Source organism: Dryobates pubescens, chromosome 29 (genome assembly GCF_014839835.1).
Source record: "Dryobates pubescens isolate bDryPub1 chromosome 29, bDryPub1.pri, whole genome shotgun sequence".
NCBI classification, from domain to species: Eukaryota; Metazoa; Chordata; class Aves; order Piciformes; family Picidae; genus Dryobates; species Dryobates pubescens.
In genome coordinates, this window is record NC_071640.1 from 3,891,642 (window position 1) to 3,909,797 (window position 18,156).

Genomic DNA, 18,156 nt, shown 5'->3' on the forward strand with positions numbered 1-18,156 from the left:
GGACCATGATCTCTGTGGCTCTGAATCACAGAATGGTTTGAGTTGCAAGGGACCATAAAGACCACCTATTTCCAACCCATCTCCCACTAGATCAGGTTGCTTAAGGCCTTATCCAACCTGGCATCCATAACCTCCCCAAGCAACTGGTTTCAGTGTCTGTTCAAGTGAACCACGTGAGGGCTTTCAGTCAGGACTTTCACCATGCCACCAGCTCACGATGCCAAACAAGTCACTGAAGATCTAACCCAATGAGATGCCCTCAACTCCAGGAGCTTCAGACACTCATGACCTCCAGAAACTTGCTCTACACCTGGAAGCATTTGGCTCAGGATAAATTATCCAGTGGTAATAATTATCTTAAATCCTTCTCCCAAACAGAGCTTAACTGACAGCAAGAACAGAGAAGGCAATGCAATTTTCCTGTGTCATCTGAGGAGTGCAACCTCTAACAGGCAATGAACACAACTTTAAGCCTTTGTGCTCCAAAATTGCTCAAATATCAAAGGATCACAATGGGATGTAATTAACTTGCAGCAGTTGAGAAAGCTCAGAGGGGATTAAGGTGCAGATGTGAATTTCATCTCATCCTGCCTAACAGTTTCACTTGCTGCCCAGTTTCAAAGCAATTAACGTTATAAGATACAAATACTTTCCAGGGTCTAAGGAAATGATGGTGAAGGAGATGTCAGTTTGAAAATCAATTCATTAAGACATGCTCTGAGTTCCAAATGAAATTAACATTAAACACAGGAAAAAAATTGACCAAACGTGAACTGATCAAGAGGGCTCTGAAGAGGGCCTGTGCAGAGCACCCTTTCCAGGGGGGTGAGAATGAAACCTTCTGGATCTTAATCTCTGTGAGTGGCTCAGCAGCAGGGTATTAACCCAACCACCACCTGCCACTTGAGCTACAGGAAAAGAAAGGCTAGAAGCCAGCAGCACCAGCTCACCAAATGCTAGTGGAGTAACCATGCTCTCTCCTTCCCAGGAGGCACAAGGGAGGATGCTCAATCTGTGCTGTCAGCAGTTTGTCTCCCCCCTGTCCCTGCAGACCACAGGTCACAGCTCCAACATCCAAAACCTGCCATGCAGAGCACGGAGGCAGCCAGCTCCTACAACAGGGTTGGGGTTTAGGTATTTGACTCTGAGAGGGCTTAAAATGAACTCAGCACAGTGAAGGGAAACTTCTGGAGGCTTCCAAGAGCATTTTACTATCTTGTACAGTGGTAGTGCCTCCAATGCAATCAGTCTGTGGCACTGCAATAGAACAACCCTCCTGGGATGATTTCAGCAGGAGTGAAGTGCTATTTCCTTCAGTCACTTCCAGAAACCAGGGGGCAGGGGAGGACATGCAGTCTGAAAGGCTTTTCATTACAACATTACACTGGCAATTAGATCAACACATCCTCTTACTAAAATATATGCCTCTGCTCTACAACCAACCTACACCTGCCTCCCACAGGCACATGGTGGCAGCTCAGCTTCCATAGGGCCAGCCTGGACTCCAACCCAGCTGCTCTCCTGCAATGGGTGAGGGAACTGCCTGGCCCCTCCTGTTCTCTTCATCAGAGCCAGGGATGAGTCCTCATGGAGCATAGTGGGGCTACAACAAACTCAGCTTAGATGAACTGAATGTGTACTCAAGCTATGGGACAGCTCTGACTGCAGGACATCACAGCCTCCCCCTAATTTCAGCCTCAGGATCCTGCCACCCCCCCACCAGCTGCCAGCAAGGTCAAGTTCAGCTCCACAAATGCCACAATTGTTCCAGTTGTGCTGTGCAATTGCACAGGCTGAGGGGCCCTCTGAGAGTCCCTTTCCTGCACACCCAGATTGCTTCTCTGAAAGCAAGTCTTGTCTTCCCAGAAATGCAGAGGCCACAGGCCCAAGACTTTTCTCAGTTCAAGTTGCCTGGAAACCCCTCCAACTGCAGCCCCCCTTCTCCTTCCTCTCTCAACCTGCCAATTGATCCTACCTTGTAGCACAGACTTGCAGCAGGAAAACAACTGCAGATTGAAGAGATGCTGCCAAGTCCCAGCATCACTAAGGCCTGTCAGACAGTTAAGCCTGGCCAAAAGAAGCAAGCTCTGCCTGTCCCAACCACCCAGCCCCTTACCCATGGCCCCTCATCCCACATTTCCCCTGCATCTGCAGGGCCCCAGCAATCACACACACCCTGCACAGTGCCCCTGCCCTACCCCTACAAATCCCTGCTCTGTGCTCACAGCACAGCACACAGACTGCCACGGGATGCAGGGCAGAAGGCAACGATGACAAAGTTCACACCACAGATTTTCCACTGATTACACAGCAACCAACAGCCAATTTGGTTCTGTTCCCTTCCTGCCTCATCCACTTCCCTTCAGCCCCAGGCCAAGTATTCAAAGGCAGAGAGAGGCTTTGGGGATCTGTCTGAAAACACACCCACCCCCCCAGATCTCATGCTCCTGGGCTACCCAGGCTCTGAGCCAAGGAGATGATGAGCAATCAGAGCTCACCAAGAAACTGCTCAGGATGCTCTCCACCAGCACTCACACTTGAAAGGGATTTGGATGTGATCCTAGTGACAGAAACTTTACTTCCTGCAGACCTCATTGAAAAATAATTACCAGGAATCAAGTGATAGAGTCCAGCAAATACCAAACAAGCAGCAGCAACTTGTCTAAACCTCTACTTGGTGAAGCCAGAGAAGAGGCTGACATGAAGCCAGAGCACAGCAGCAAGAGCCCATGATAGATCCCCAACTCAGTGATCCCTGTCCTGTGCCTGAAGCAGAGAAAGCCACAAAGGAAAACAGACGTGGTGCTTCTCCCAGGGCACAGGGAACAGAGCTTGAGTCCAGACTGGCAGCAATGCCAGATGTGAGGGCAGCCTTTGGTTGGCAAAGCTATAGCAGAGCAGATTGTACCAGTTCCACACTGTTTTTCTGCAGCTGTCTCGTGCTCTGAGGGTTGTTAAAAGCATTGTTCTGTCCTCTCTGGAAATTCCAGGGGTGCTAAACATCAGAAATTAGCCCAGAAACAACTCATGCATTTCAAAGGCTGCTTTGGCAAGCAGCTCAGGTGCAGGGCACCGCTGTCCTCCCTGGCTCTTGCACAGCCACAGGGCACCTCCTTGGCCTTTGTAAAGACAACATTCCACAGGAAACAGAGGCTGTCCCAAGAGCTCAGCTATCAGCCAGGGCTCCTCTGAAGCCCGAGCCAGCATCTCTAGACACAGCCTCTACGGTTCCTCTGTGCAAAGCCAGACTTAAAACAGCAGCAAAAGCGTTTTTGGGTTCTTCATGGCATTATGGAGAAAAAAAAAAACAAGAATCTATGTGTGCCATCAGATTAATCTGCAAGCCTATGAATCAGAGCATGGCAGGATTCCCAGAAGGCCAGGCCACTGCCTCTCAGCAAGGCAGCCTGCATGCAGGGCGAGAACTGCACTTTGCTGATCCAAGGAGAGCAGAGCCCCTGTCTAGCCCCGCGTGGCACAGTCTGGGGTGAGCGTCTGCTGCCTCTGTGGGGACCTCCGGAGCTCCAGCAGCCTGCAAGTCGGTCTCACTCCTTCCAGAGAATGGTTGAGGCTTAGCACATCACCACATTTTCCCCAATTTTTAGCACTTGTGTCCTAGTATAGCTCCACAGACAACATCCAGCCTGGGAACGCTTGGCACCGCTGCCTGGAGCGTCGGTAGGAATCACAGGCACCGAGGCAAGTCCCTGCTCCTCCCCACGCTGCACCAGGCTGGGTTCGCTCCAGCACTCTGGTCTCAGTGTAATTCGATTCCACACATGAAGAGAGAGAAGTAGACATCACTGCATGAATCTGCTGCCCAGATGAAGGCATGGTGCATCTTTGCAGCTGTGAAATAGACTCTGGTCCTGGTTTTGCATAGAAGAAAGCTGTATAAACCATCAGGTTTCTCGGGAAGTGTTCCTGGGTACAGCAAAACTGCTAACACTCACCTTATTGACCTTCTCATTGTTGTTACAATGATTTGCTTTTGGAGTGAATTTCAAAACTTATTATAAAACAAAACAAACCAAACAACAAAATCAAATTCTTTTATCTGTTTCTTGGAATTGAGCCTTTGCTGAGGGGACTCAAAGAATGAGGCACCCGATTTCCGAGCTTTTCTATGCCCCAAAGCCTCCTCTTCTCCCCACAAAGTAGGGTAAAGGCCTGCAAAATACCCAGCTTCAGCAAAACAGCCCAGATTCCTGCCAAACCTCATCCCTGCTCTCCACAGCCTGACACAACAGCAGACACTCTCCCATCCCCAGGGCACCAGTCCAGCAGGGAGCAGGAGCAGATCCCCAGCTGACCAGGATGTTCTGCCTGCACTGCACGCTGCCAGAATTCACTGCTGCCCTCCTCCCTCTTACAGTGGTGGAAGAAGGGAGGAGACAGCGTCAGGGCTACACACGTGCCCAAATCAAGGCCGTTCATTTATCATGACTCCTGAATAATGCATGTTTTCAGAGGAAAAAAAACCCCTCTGCTCCTGCATAGAGTTATCATCCCCTAGCAGTGAAAGAAAGGCATGGCACAACAGGCTGCAGAGGTACGAGCTTCATGGAGAGCAAGCAGCAGCCACAAGGACAAGACAGGTGAGAAGACAGCTCCTTACCTTAAGCTGTAAGGGTGGGGGGCTCTGGAAGCTGCTGACATGCAGGAATGACACTGCTTCCACATGGATTTCATGTGCTGGAGAAACCTCCCTGTTTTTATCCAGGGCATCACGGAGTGGCTGCATTCGTGCTGTACAAACAGCCTGTACAAGCCTTTCAGGAGCACTTTCATCCTCCAACACACATGGCTTTAATTGGGAATTCTTTATTTGAATTCCAGTCACATGTTTGGAGCTGCTACTTTTCTCTGCTCTCTGTGTGTATATAGATAGATATATTTTTATGTCTCCTGTCTGGGTGCCATGCTAGCCTCAGGCAACCAGCTCTGAGAGAGAACCGCCAGCCCTAACAAGTGACTCAGTTCTCTTGTGGAGCCAGATCTGTGAAGCATCTCCTTCCTCAGGCTGCTGTTAGCACAGCCACCCTGAGCAGGTGAGCTCAGAGCACTGAACACAGCTGGATTCTGCCCCTGCTTCGGCAAAGCCAAAAGGACCCCCTGAAATCACACTGATCAAACCCTCACTCAAGGTCCTTCAGAAAAAGACATTTCCTCCACAGGACAACATCATTTGTTCAGTGTGAGGGAGCCCAGGGAGAAAGTCACAGCACAGCTTTCTCTGTTCACAACTCATCTTTGTGTCACTCTGTGTTTGGCTTTAAAATGGGACCAGGGAGAGTCCTGGATACTGTGGCCAGAACTGGTCCCATCTCAGAATCACAGACCACATAATGGAGGACATCATCCCACTGGTGCTCATCAGTCACACAGCAGGACAGAGCTGCAGCTCACAGCCCTGGCACTCCTTGGCCATGGTGGTGTTGGGCTGATGGTTGGACTTGATGATCTTAGAGGTCTTTTCCAACCTTAATCACTCTAAGATTCTACAATTCCCTCCTGCAGATGTATGGCACAGCAGGACACCGCTGCTGGAGGGCAGTGTCTGACACCCAGGCAGCTTCCACAGGCTGCCTTCTTCCACTCCTGATCTCCCACAACTCTGTAAAATGCTTGCTCAATGGCATGACCAGTGACAACTTTCTGCCCAAGAATGGCTTCATTGAAGGAAGTGCAGTTTGCAGATGAAGTTTTCATTTGCTTCCAGAACAGCACAGGGAAACTGTGAATATTTTTAGCCATTTCACTGTTGACTCCTTAGACACCTGAACATGTCAAAGCTCCCTGTTGAACAGGATCTCCTCCCACAGCCTGTGGTATTTGCCAGTACACATTTGCTGTTTGCATTCCCAAAGGTGCATGGCAAAGGGATGAACACAGGCAACGTGACAACCTCCCTTTCTCCAGTGCCTTTACCCAGGAAAGCACCAAACCACAGACTCCAATCACCCACCCAGTTCATGCTTGCAGTGTCCTGGATTACAGCCCTGAGGGAAGCAATAGCTACAAGAGCTGGCCAAGGGCTGTGACCTTAAAATTCTGGGCACATCACAGTGAACTCATATGTTTTATTAGTTAGACCAGAGCAGGAGTACAGACACCTGGCTGAACTCAGAGGCCAGGAAATGCCTTGAGAGGCACACGTGGAGATCATGATTCCAGGCCATCCATCTGCCTTTGTGTATATACCTCCCTGTGCACTCACCATGAGATGTTGGCCCCTGGGTGTCCCAAGCAAGCCATTCCTTACTGAAACCAGAAGGGTGTATTTGTGAGAAAGCAAAGAGCAACACACATGGCTTATGATGCTACTCTCACTGGTGGTTCATATCCTGCCTTCATGCTGCAGAAAGCTTGGCAGTAAAGTCAGCTCTGACAGCCTCTCTGCTTTGCAGCAAGGCACAACCCCCAAAGCCACCTCCTTGGTACAAGCAGTTGCTGCATGAGGGACTGTTTTCTGATGTGGTGTCAGCTGGGATCTGGTAACAAGAGCATCGCTGGGGTACAGCAACAACAGGACCCTCCACAAAGCACTGGCATTTGCTGCCCATCCCAGAATCTTCCTGTCCAGCTGTAAGAATTGAGATCTGTGTTCTCATCTCTTCATCTTACACCAAACTCCAAAGACAGGCATCCCTGCAGGCAGGGCCCCCAGGAACTCTGCTCACTTCTTACATGCATTAACTTGCAAGCAATTTTCTGACCAGGGAACGTTTTTTACTTTGTCCCTCTCCCCCTTTTAAATTAACTGCTCTCTTCTCAAAGCCCTCATGAGAGACACAAAACTCTGCAGAGTCACAAGTGCCTGAGCACTCTAACAACCCAGGGCTGTTCTTTCTTCAAGGCAATTACCTGGATTTGGGTTCTGTGGTGACCAGACCCCATGGCCACCCAGGCTGCTCCTTCTCCTCTCTGCAACCTGTGGTTTGCAGTGTTCCCACCACACAAGGCACACCTTGCAAATGGGCAGAGCCTGGTATTTAACTCACCAGCTGCTAACTTCCTTCTAAACAGCCTTCTGCTCCCTCCCATATTAAGCTGAACACCAGAACCATTGTGCAGTGCAAAAGCTGCACTGCCCTGCACGGTTCAGTAAGAGACAAAGCCAAGGTCTCCAATTCACAATTAACTTCCCTGTGACGTGGGTGAGGAAGTGCTGAAGGGAAGGAGTGGGAGTCAGGACATTTAGCTCCCAGCTCTGCCACCTATATTCTATTTCACCCTGAAGATTACACAATTTCATACCCTTAAAAGCAGCAACAATATTTCCCAGAAAGGCTGCAATCAAATACTGGTGTTTACCAAGCACTCTGAAATCCTGGAATGGATATAACCCACCTGGGATCCACTCAGCCTGGCACAGCAGCTCAGGACACCGTAATACAAACCATGCACATCAGTAATTAACAAATGGCCCCAGAGAGATTAATATTAATCAGCACTTTCCAGCTCTTCTCAGGCATAAATGGATACTCCAGAGATGAAGTGCACAAAGAACAACCTCAGCTCTGCACTAGGGGGTCACAGGAGAAATTTGCCCCACAGCCAGTTTGCTTTCAAGTTGCTCCAAGCCAGAGCACAGGAAATTGGAGCAGTTTGCACCAAAGCACAGAGGGAGGCCCCACCAGCCAGCCCTGTGTGCTGTGCTGGGGGAATGTTTAGGAAAGACACCTGCTGGGATAGCCACCGAAGAGCAAACACAGCCCAGAGGTCTGGGGGGAAAAAGTCATGGAAAACATGTAACCTGGCAAAGCCATCTGGAACAGCAGCCTCCTTCATTCTGCCTGTAAACACCAAGGCATGGAGAAACTCCACCACTTACACACAGACACTTGCCTGTCCCAGCATCATACTGCAGCCTTCCCTTGGGAACTCAACACAACTGCTCATTATTTACAACCATAGAAGCTTTTTGGTTGGAAAAGACCTTTCAGATCATCAAGTCCAACCATTATCTAACTCCACCAAGGCTGGTGCTAAACCATATCCCTCATCATCACATCTCTGTCTCTTTTAAACATCTCCAGAGATGAGGATTCTCTGGGGAGCCTGTTTGTGCTGCCACAACACTTGCAAGCCCCATAGCAAAGTGGGTCTCACAGTGCTGAGCCTGCTGCAATCCCATTGCAGAATTTACTTCCCCAGAGGCTAGGGAGGGCAGGCAAGCACCTGAGAGGCTGAAAATCAAACAACCTGCCTCAGGCCTCACCTGGAGCAGCAGATGGACCCATGTCCAGAGCAAGCTCTGCACACCCCCAGCAGAGGGGCTCAGAGGGGGGATGCTTCACTTTCCCAGCAGCCACAGCAGTCTGCTCCCTGGCAGCCAGAGCATGGGAGGGAAACTGAGCTGGATCCCCAGGGCAGGCAGGGAGCCCTGTGGCAGGTTGCACGCTCAAAGCTGCTTCCCAGGAGCATCACACAGCTCAGAGAGCAAACTGCAGACACCAACTGACAGCACCAAGTTCTATCCATGCATTTTTTAGGAGTGGCTTCCAAGACAAACATCTGCTCTCAGGTGAAGCCAGAGCTCGATGTGAAATGGCTTCTACACAGTTATACTAACAACATAAGGGGTAATAGGGTGGTTTGCCCATTTTAAATCCATTCTCTTAGTCTTTCTCCTGCAGCATCTGGAGGAAAGATGCATTAATCCCAAAACTCCCAGAGAAAAGCCCTGCTGTCTGCTCCAGAGGGTGTAATTGAAAAGGGTGACAGAAAAGCATGAGGGGAGACGAGACAATCCAATATTCTTCATTCAAAATTCCTTCAGGTTTAGTAGCTGCACAGAGTTAATGACTCACAGCAGAAGAGAAGCTTCTTTAGAGAGATCATTTCTAATCTCAGTGTCAGAAAGGAAAGGGCTGTGGTTCCACTGCCTGTCATCCTTGGGCAAAATCCTCTTGCTGAAAGAAGACTTGGAACAGAAGATTTTCAAGCTATTTATTTCTACCCTGAAGGTAGTGATCAGATAGTGGCACTGCCTACCAAGTAGTTCATTCAGGGTTTGTGTTGCAGCTCCAAGGTCTAAGGCTTTGCACGGGGATATTTATATTGCTCTCACTGAAGCAAGGAAGAGCAACTAGATATCCATGAGATCCTTCAGCACGTGCTTGCTCTCCCTTTCCCACATTTCCATGGGGCAGGGACTTGCAGGATGAGGCCATTACACCACTCTGGGATTTGGCTGCCCTCTTCATTGAAAAGTCTCAGGCCAATGCCTCAGAGTCAGCTCTAAAAAGGGCCTGCATTTGCTCCGCTCCTGGTGGGAGCAGAGGCCAAAGCTGCTGCCCTTACCAGCCCTGTCATTTCATCCCAGCAGAAGTTAGCAAAGCCAGTTAAGTACAGGGCTGTGCTGCTGCAAATTGCTCATTCAATATTGCCCTTGAAAGTGCACTGCAATGATAAATTTTCACTTCCTTCCCTAAGTAGTTGCATAACATTGCTGGGCATTGTCTAGAGAGCTGCTGCTGCTGCTCTCCAAGCCAGTGGCAGCTGGTGTCCCTTTCCCCTTCTCCTCACCAAGCACTGGCAGGGCTGTTACCTTGCTGGTTTGGTGGGGGTTTTTTGATGCTCTACCAACTTGCTACCCTAAACAACAGCTAGACATGACTCTAAATGCAAGCAGCCTTCCAACAAGGTTATTCCTACTTGTCTCAGCTTTCAGTGAAGGAAAAAATAATGTATGCTATTCATACCAGTCCCATCTAAGCCAGTTAGAAAGTCCAATCTGTCAAAGTGACATTTAATTAGAAGTAATTAAATGGCTGCCCCTGGCCTGAGGCAGAACGTGGCCTATTTGCCTCATCCTCTCCTTACTCAAAGGCCAGGAGCATGAACCCTGCTGGGACCCATGAGGGTGCCATGCCATGTTGAGGCCCCTCTGCCCCCTCAAGGTGCAATAGCTGGGCAACAGCCACTGCCCACCATGCTAGGTAAGCTCCCCAGCCTAGAGCCCTTGCAGACCAGGGGTTTAGCAGACCCCACAGGCGGTGGCACCCTTTGTGGGGCTGTTATCAAACCTCACTGCTGCCTCAGGATGTCCTCCTGCTCCTTCATGAGAATGACAGTGGGAGGTGGCAGCCTGCAGGTCTGCACAGAGGAGGCCAGATAAGGCTGATCCTCCAGCAGAGTTCACTGTGCTAAGGCAGGCTAGGGTCCAGGCAGGGCATGGCCACAGGTCCTTAAGCCCTAAGGGAGTCAAGCAAGAGTTTTGCCCTTACAGAGAGATCCATCTGCTTCATACCTATTACTTCACTGTAAGCCTTACAGAGAACTGGAATAGGCTGCCCAGAGAGGTTGTGGAGTCTCCTTCTCTGGATGTGTTCCTGTGTGACTTGTCCTAGGTGATCCTGCTTTAGCAGGGAGGCTGGACTCAATCTCCAGAGGTCCCTTCCAACCCCTACCATCATTCTATGATCTTCAGGGAGGGAGCAGCTCAGTCAATAGAAAGCTTTCCCACTGACAGTATAAATAGCCCAGGCCCAGAATTTGACAGCACCACTTTGTGGTTGGGTTGTGCTGCCTGCATGCCCAGATGTAGGAGGAGTTTTACTTTCATGGCTTTGGTTGGCATGTTTGGGGTTTTGGGTTTGTTTTTTTTTTTATAACAGGGAAGTGGCTTTGAATTCTGGAAGCTGGGCTGACTGATCAAAGCAATACACAGAGCAGGACTGGAAGAGGAGAGAGACAAGGTAATACCTGAGCAGCAGCTTGGAGAGAAAATTGATCTTAAAGTGGAACAGCATCAAGAGTTATATCAGATGCAGCTCCCCAAGAAACCTGCAGCTGATGGCTTCTTGCAGCATAAGATCTGACAGAGTTCAAGCCTGTTCTTCAAGGAAGGCTGAATGCAAAGGTGGTGTTTATGGACGTTAGGTGATGTCCAAGACAGGGGGGAAAGCATTGAAACAAATACAGTTTATAATCTCTGGTGACAGAAGGTCTGATCTGTTGGAGAGGAGGCAAGACAGTAAAGGGTAGAAAGTAGGGCTGGATCATGGCTGTATGGGGAGATGAAGCTGGAGGCTCTCCAGCATTTGCTCTGGAGAAGAGCACAAACTGCACGTGGTTATGCTGCTGTAACAAAGTTGTGCCCTGGGGACACATTACAATAGTGTGGATGCAGGAAGCCATAGGACAAGCTGGGAGTCCAATTAGCTGTGCAGGGGAGCCAGGACACAAGCCAGGGACATCCCAAATCCACATCAGGGCATGATGAGAACTGTGCAGGTGGCAGCACAGGGGTCCTGCAGAGTTGCTAGGGCAGGTCTGCCCTGCCCCAGGACTGCAGCTCCCCACTGCCTTTTGTCTGTTCTCACTCAAGCTCCAAGCACACCTCCAGCTGACAGCACCAGCAACACCCCAAGCAGAGCAGCCAGTTCAGTGCAGGGAGCCAAGAGTGGGACTGTCACTCCTCAGGGCAGTCCAGCCTTCAGGGCTGGAGCCCCCTTGCTCTAACAGGCACATGCTCACACTCTACTGGTTTGACTCCAGCCAGGATTTTCCACCCCAATGAGCCTTGTTTAAAAAGCAAAGTCATTCTATTAGCCCCAGTCCATCAAAAAAAATCCCTTCCTATCCGTGCAGCTACTGCAGATGTTTCCCTTCATGCCTGCAGGCCACAGTCTGTGGGGAAAGAAACTGAGTCCCCATCCTGTTATCAACACATCCAATCTGAAGCCTTCCCTCTGCTTCCATGATTTTGCTTGTCCTCAAGGCACACACCAAGGCAGGGCTTTCCCTTGTGGTTACGTAAGGTATCAGGAATAAACCCAATGTCTGGAACACTCTCATCACTGAGCTGGAGGAGATGAAAGCCAGCTGAGCTGCACAGCCCATTCCTGTCTGCTTCACCCAGGTGTTTCTAGTCTCCCATCACCCCCCAAGTCTCTGCTGTCATCACCAGAGTGGCCATGGTTCAGCTGCACTGGGCTGAAGAGAGGAAGGGCCACAAAGGAATTTTGAAATCACTCTTCTCTGACAAATCAATTTCTCAGCCTTCATAAAGTGTTTGCAGCCCTTGGTGTAAAAGGCTCTGTTCCCTTAACTTACTCTGAGAATAAAAGGCAGCAGATCCCTAATTAGTTACATCCACCAGGAAAACAGAAATGAACTCCACACAAGATTTTCACGTGGTGTAAGCAAGTCAGGCTGCAGCCAAAGCACAAAACCTGGAGCCAGGAAGAGATCCACCACCCATGGAGGCAACTAAATTGCAACACCTGGCTACCACAATCCAACTGTGACCTTGTGGTAAGAGCTCCTTGTTACTACCACAAACCCCAGGGACTTTCTCTGACCTTCAGACTGTCCCAGCCAGCCCCCCACCAATCTCCTGGTTACAGCAACCCTTGCCAGGCACTGTCCTTTCTCACTAGCCTTGAGCTCTTGCAAATACTTTCCAAAAGGGATGCAGCTGATGACCAATGGAACAGCCAGCAAAAGGCACCTCAGCAGCTACTCAGGCAGCACAGCTCACTCCTGCTTCACAGACAACATCTCAGCTGGGAAGGGTCAAAGGCTGCCTCACTTGCAGACTCAGTTCTCCACTTGGTTAGACACTGAGGTGACCAAACAGAGCATTAACATCCATCTCATAGGGAACTGGATTCCAGGGCTGCCTTCAAGCCACACACAGGAGTCACAGAACCTTATTTGACCTTCAGCTGACCCATATCAACTCACAAGCACATGGCCAACACACAAAGTTCTCTTTTGAGTCTGCTTGGCACAAATACTTTGTACAACATGAAGTATTTTGGGATAAAGAATCCATAGGGAAGGTCTCATGCCAGGAGCACAAGGCAGAACAAGCAGGAGGTCTGGAATCACTCGAGGCAGTGAAATGCGAGTGAGCACAGGGACAAAGCAAGGTATCTTCTCAACCTGACAAGTCAAATTAACGCCATGAAGACAATTGTCTGGATTGCAGCAGCACCTAGAGGTCAGAAGGAAGATGAAGGCACTGTGCAGGTACGAGGCACATCCCCTGACATTTAACACCAGAGACCACAGGGAGAAGGGCAAGTGAGCTTCTCTCCCCCCATCCCACAAAGTGAAGTACAGAAGAATCAAAAAGAAAGCCCAAGGTCCTGGGGAAACCTACAGCAAAGCCAGACACTGACTCCCAGTCCAGGGTCTGAGCAGCAAGAGTCCCTCTCCCTGCTGTGGTGAAGGCTACATGCCCTGCTTGGCTCTGCACCAGCATGACCACGCTGCTCACAAATGCTGAAGCAACAAGCAAGCTGTTCAAAATGTCCCAAAACAGATGTCAACAAAACCAATGCTCCATGCTAAGCTAGCATCTAATTTTTGCTCAGGCCACCTATTACACAGCACAGCTATTTTAGAACTGCTTCTCCTGGTTTTCACATCCTTCTCCCTAATGGAGATTGACTGCACAGGCTTACAGAAGAAAAATGGTGATCTTTTAGAAACCAGCATTCTCAAATGGAATGGTCAAGCCATTTCAAACTTGATCCATGGAGTAGAGAGAGATCAAAACAGGTCATTCCCAGCTTTTGGGCAGTGCACATTTGGGCACACCACACTTTCACTGTCATGCCAACTAACCCCAGCTTTGCAAACCTCTAGGACAGACCATCTTCAATCACAGCACTCAGAGATTCAGAGTGGTAGGTGCTGGAAGAGACCTCTAGAGATCTGTTAGTTTGACCCCTCTACTAAAGCATGCTCAAGAGGACAGCTGTGACAATTTAGAACACCAGAACAGAGAGACAGGGGGAATCTTCCAGAAAGCCACACACAAACAGCAGGTCAAAGCCTGTGAGCTCCAACATGCTAAAATCACATCAAGTTGGTATTTTCTACCTAAGTCCTGCTCACATGACAGATGCCATCTGCACCAGCTCCAAGTTTTTCTGTGAGGCAGAGATGCACAGGTAGCTACTTCCAATCCATCCACCAAGAGCTACCCTGGGGTATCAGCCCCTCAGGCAGTCCTGTGACCTCCTTGCTCAGGTGTAGTGTGCTCCCTCTTCCAAAGTCTGTCACCACCTCAGCTCTTTCCAGCGCCTGCAAGAGCTCCTGCTGCAGTAGCTCAGAAGTGCCTTTAGCAAGTTCAGAGGGATCCCTTCACTGAGCTCCTTCCCAGTCCCACAGAACAAGCTAATCACACTCTTTCTCTGGCATCCTCCTGCAAGCTAACAACTCTCCAGCCCTCAGGCTCAAATGATTTGTAGCCAGGCACAAAGCTTTGTCATCAGACTGCTGCTCAAATACAGCCTAAGGTAATAGACAGCCAGTAGCTGTCACCAGAAGGTTTATTCACTTCAGCATTGCCTGAAATTCACAATGAACACGGACATTAGCGGTGCTGGGGTGATGTTATTTTCACCTCTGAGGCAGACACAATATTTGCCTTCTTTCCAAGGGGTGGGATTAAATTGTATCTTCAAAGAAAGCAATACATAACATCTTCTTTGCTTTGGAGTGAACAAAAGGCAACACTGCTTTTGGCACTACATCAAGTCTAAACTTAGAAAGTTTTGCAAAACAGTCAGAGTATTTCACGGTGCTGTGATCCCCTGGAGAGGTTCGAAATGAACAGAAGCCATTCCACAGGGAGGTCTGCCCCACTGGTGGACTTCCATCCCAATTTGCTTTGCAATCAGCAGTCTGTTCTGCCTAAACCCCTGTCCTGAGTTATGCCCTCTCCTGCTGCCTTCCATTCCTCCATCTCCATTTTCCCATCAGAACAGGAGAAAGTTGCCTCCTCTAGGAAGATCCCTGGCGCTGAGAGCACTCTAATTGCCCGCTGCTCATTCAGGTCAGGTAGCAGCATTAATGAGGGAGATGGAGACTGTTTATGACACAATCAAGGGAAGTTAGTAAACATTACCACAGCCAACAGCTCCATTGAAAATCTCCAGCGCTGCAAGAGAACACAGAGAAAGGGAAGGGAAAGGGAGGCCCGGGAGGGAGGAACAAGAAGTGCTTCTAGCTGAGCTCTCATGTTCTAGCTGAGTTTTTCAGTCTGACTGCTGCATTATCTAATGTTCTTTCTGTATGGGATCAATAAGGTCTCCATGATGTCAATGCAGTACAGTGATGGTTTCCCTAGAACATGCTCATACCTCACTCTCAGACTTGGAGATCTCCAGAATGGCCTTTTAGAAGCAAAGGGCCAAATCCTGTGGAGCTCCCTGCACACCAGCAGAGCTGCCCTCAGTGTGAGCTCAACAAGTGCTCAGGAACCATGGACCAAGGAAATAATCTGTCAGGCTTGGTGCTTCCTACACATTCAAGGCCAGGAGTAAGGATAAGGGTCTGACATTCTCTCCTGGCACAGGTATCTTCTGCACCTCTTACACTCAGGTTACTGCTCCCATTAAAAAAAGAAAAAAAGAAAGAAAGAATCCCCAAAATAAAACCAACAAAACAAACCCAAACCAAAACACAGTGACAAAGCCTTTGATACCAGTCCTTATGGCTTTACCACTGCCACAGTCTCCTGAGATGACACCTATGCCCTCAGATGTGACTGCTGGATAGAGTTTAGAGTCATTTACTTCGAGCTAGACGTTTCTACACTGTGACACAAAGTTAAGGATGAAACTCTAAGTTACAACTCCAGCTCACAGCGCAGTAAGAGCACAGAGAATCCACCAGCACATAGGGTCACGGCCTGAAGAGGAACACAGGGAACTTTACCACCACACACCTGCCAGAGCCACCCAGACCTCAGAGATGAGGTGTTTCCCATTTCTGCTCTGTTCTCTCCTCACTGAACAGCTGGCAGCAGTGTTCCCTGTGCTGCACAGGCACAGTGGTGGTACACAGCCTCTCGACAGGATTTCCTTCACAAAAATGACCAAAAGCTATTTCCCAAAGTTTTCAAGAACAGCAAAAGAGAAAGCAAGAAACAGATCCAGCCTGAAGAAAAGCTGTCATGTCTCTCCAGCTCCAGCACAGCAGGAAGGCCAATGGGTTCTCTTCTCATTTTCCCAGGAGCTGCTGTACAGTACAATAAAGCCAAGCAGCACCTCCTGTTCTAATAACCAATATTCATAAAACCAGACCACCAAAGCATGCACAGAGAGCTGATGAAGAGCCACCACATCACATGTACTTCAAGAGTTCTTTTTCTCTCTCCTTTAGTCCACATGCTGCATTACCTCCACTTCTGACTGCTAGAGAAGAAATAAAACACACTGAGCATGAACAGCAACAAACAGCAGCACTCCAACAATGCTGTAAGGCCACAAACTGACTCCAGTTTAACCTTTGGGGGGGGCTAATCTAAATGAAAGGGCAAGGCATGGTATTTTCCCGAATGCCACACAGCCTTGATGCTATTTCCCCCCCCCCCAAGCTTGCATGAATTTCCGTAGCACCCAATTTCAAAGCTGAGACTTAAAGTCTCTGCAGTGCGACCAAGAGCCTCCCATGCAAACGCCCAGCACAGACCAGGTTTCGGCATCAGCCTCCTTGACAGAGGGAGGTGATCAGTGCAGGCTGGTGGCAGGGACAACCTCAGCCTCCTTCTCAGCACCCACCAGCCTATACACGAGGTACCCATGCAGGAAACCCCACGGTCCTTCCCCGCCTACTCTCTCTCACTCTATTCCAGCCGGGTCCCTGGGCGTGCAACAGCTTCTCGCTTCCCATGGATGAGCGCTCCCTCCCCGGAAAACCCGCAGCCGCCCGCCGCCCCCCGCCAGCCCCGCTCCGGTCCCTCCCGCCCGGGGGCTCTGCGGGGCGCAGCTTCGGGGCCGCCCGGGGAGGTCCGGGGCCGGGCTGTCCCTACGGCCCCGCTCACCTCGAGTAGAGCCGGCGGGCAGCGGAGCCCGGGCTGTCCCCGGCGGGCAGACACGCCATGGGCACAGGCAGCGGGCCCGCCAAGCCGCCCGCCGCGGCTGCAGCCCGGCACCGGGCAGCGGAGTATGGCAGCGGCGGGAAGTGATGCACCGAGCAAAGAAACTCGCGGGCAGGCTCCTCCTCCGGCTGATGTCAGCCCGCGGCGGGCAGCGGCCCTGCCTCTGCCTCCTCCTCCGCCCGGCCCGGGGAGAGCGGAGCTGAGCTCCCGGTAGGGGCATCCCAGCGCCCGGGCTGCCCTTGCAAGCGCCCCGCCGCTCCCGTGCGGGGTAGCATGTCCCTGCCCTTGTCCCTGTATTTAACATCCCATCGCAGCGCCTCAACACCTCCCTTCAGAGCCACCGCTGCAGGGATGGAGAGCCAAAGCAGAGCCCCCGCCCCAGCAAGGTGCAGCCACCATGCCCACGCCACAGGAGGCATTCCTGTCCCCAGTCACTTAACCGCATGATAAGAAGTCTCTGTTTTTGCTTAGCTTCAACCCTTTTTGTCCTCCTGCGCCGGGGGGGAACTTGGGATGAGCAGCGCAGAGCGGGACCTGGCACCTGTGTAGCTACACAGGTGTACACCACAGAGGCCATGCCCTCCCAGTGAGACTGCACAAGCAGACATAGACACACGGTGAAGTCTGCTTTGGCTACTACCTGCGGCAGTGAGGAATCCACCAGGAAAAGGGATGTTTTCCTACAGCAGCTTGCTTTCTGTGTTAACTGTGTCCTGTTGAACCCTGGAACCTTTATTGCCCACCAAATACCTCAAGATGGATGCAATTTGTCTTCAGACTCTGCACTCAGCTCCCTCTGTTTGCCACGGCTGGAGATGTTCCTGTCAGGGAGCTGGTCACTCAGCTGAGGCTCATCTGTTCATTAGTGTCACTTACCCAGCAACACCAAATTAAACCTCGTTATTGTCGCAGCCACCTCAAAGGAGTGCAGGTGTAAATCATGGCTTTCATCAGGTTCTAAGAGCTTGATCTGCAGATACAAGACACCTGTGGTCTGAGGTAATCCAGAGCCATGTCCAACATACTGGACTGTTTCACCCTGCAGACCTGCACAAAAGCCCCTCTCAAGAGCAAGCAGAGATCCTGCTCAGGAAAAACCATCATCAATAACATTCCTCTAGCAAACCACAAAAGCCTCTCTCCCAAGAGCTAATTGATTGGGCATTTAGATTCAAAACAAAACCCCGTAAACAAACCTGGGTCTGTGTCTCAGCTTCTGAATAAGTTCAGTTCTGTGGATAAACCACAGCAGAGAAAGGTGAAACCACCCTGCTGAGAGCTGCCTCCCTGTTTAGTTCTTCATA

The 18,156-nt window shown here is 50.3% G+C and overlaps 1 protein-coding gene across 1 annotated transcript in view; it reads right to left on the reverse strand.

The window, feature by feature from the left end:
- The window catches only part of GPSM1 (G protein signaling modulator 1), an 85,393-nt gene extending 68,459 nt beyond the window's left edge, over positions 1–16,934 (reverse strand). The window contains exon 1 of the mRNA XM_054174352.1: positions 16,796–16,934. Coding sequence (XP_054030327.1) covers positions 16,796–16,854 — 59 coding nt within the window. The 5' untranslated portion in view covers positions 16,855–16,934. The remainder of the gene's footprint in view (positions 1–16,795) is intronic.
- Between the last annotated feature and the right edge of the window lie 1,222 nt (positions 16,935–18,156).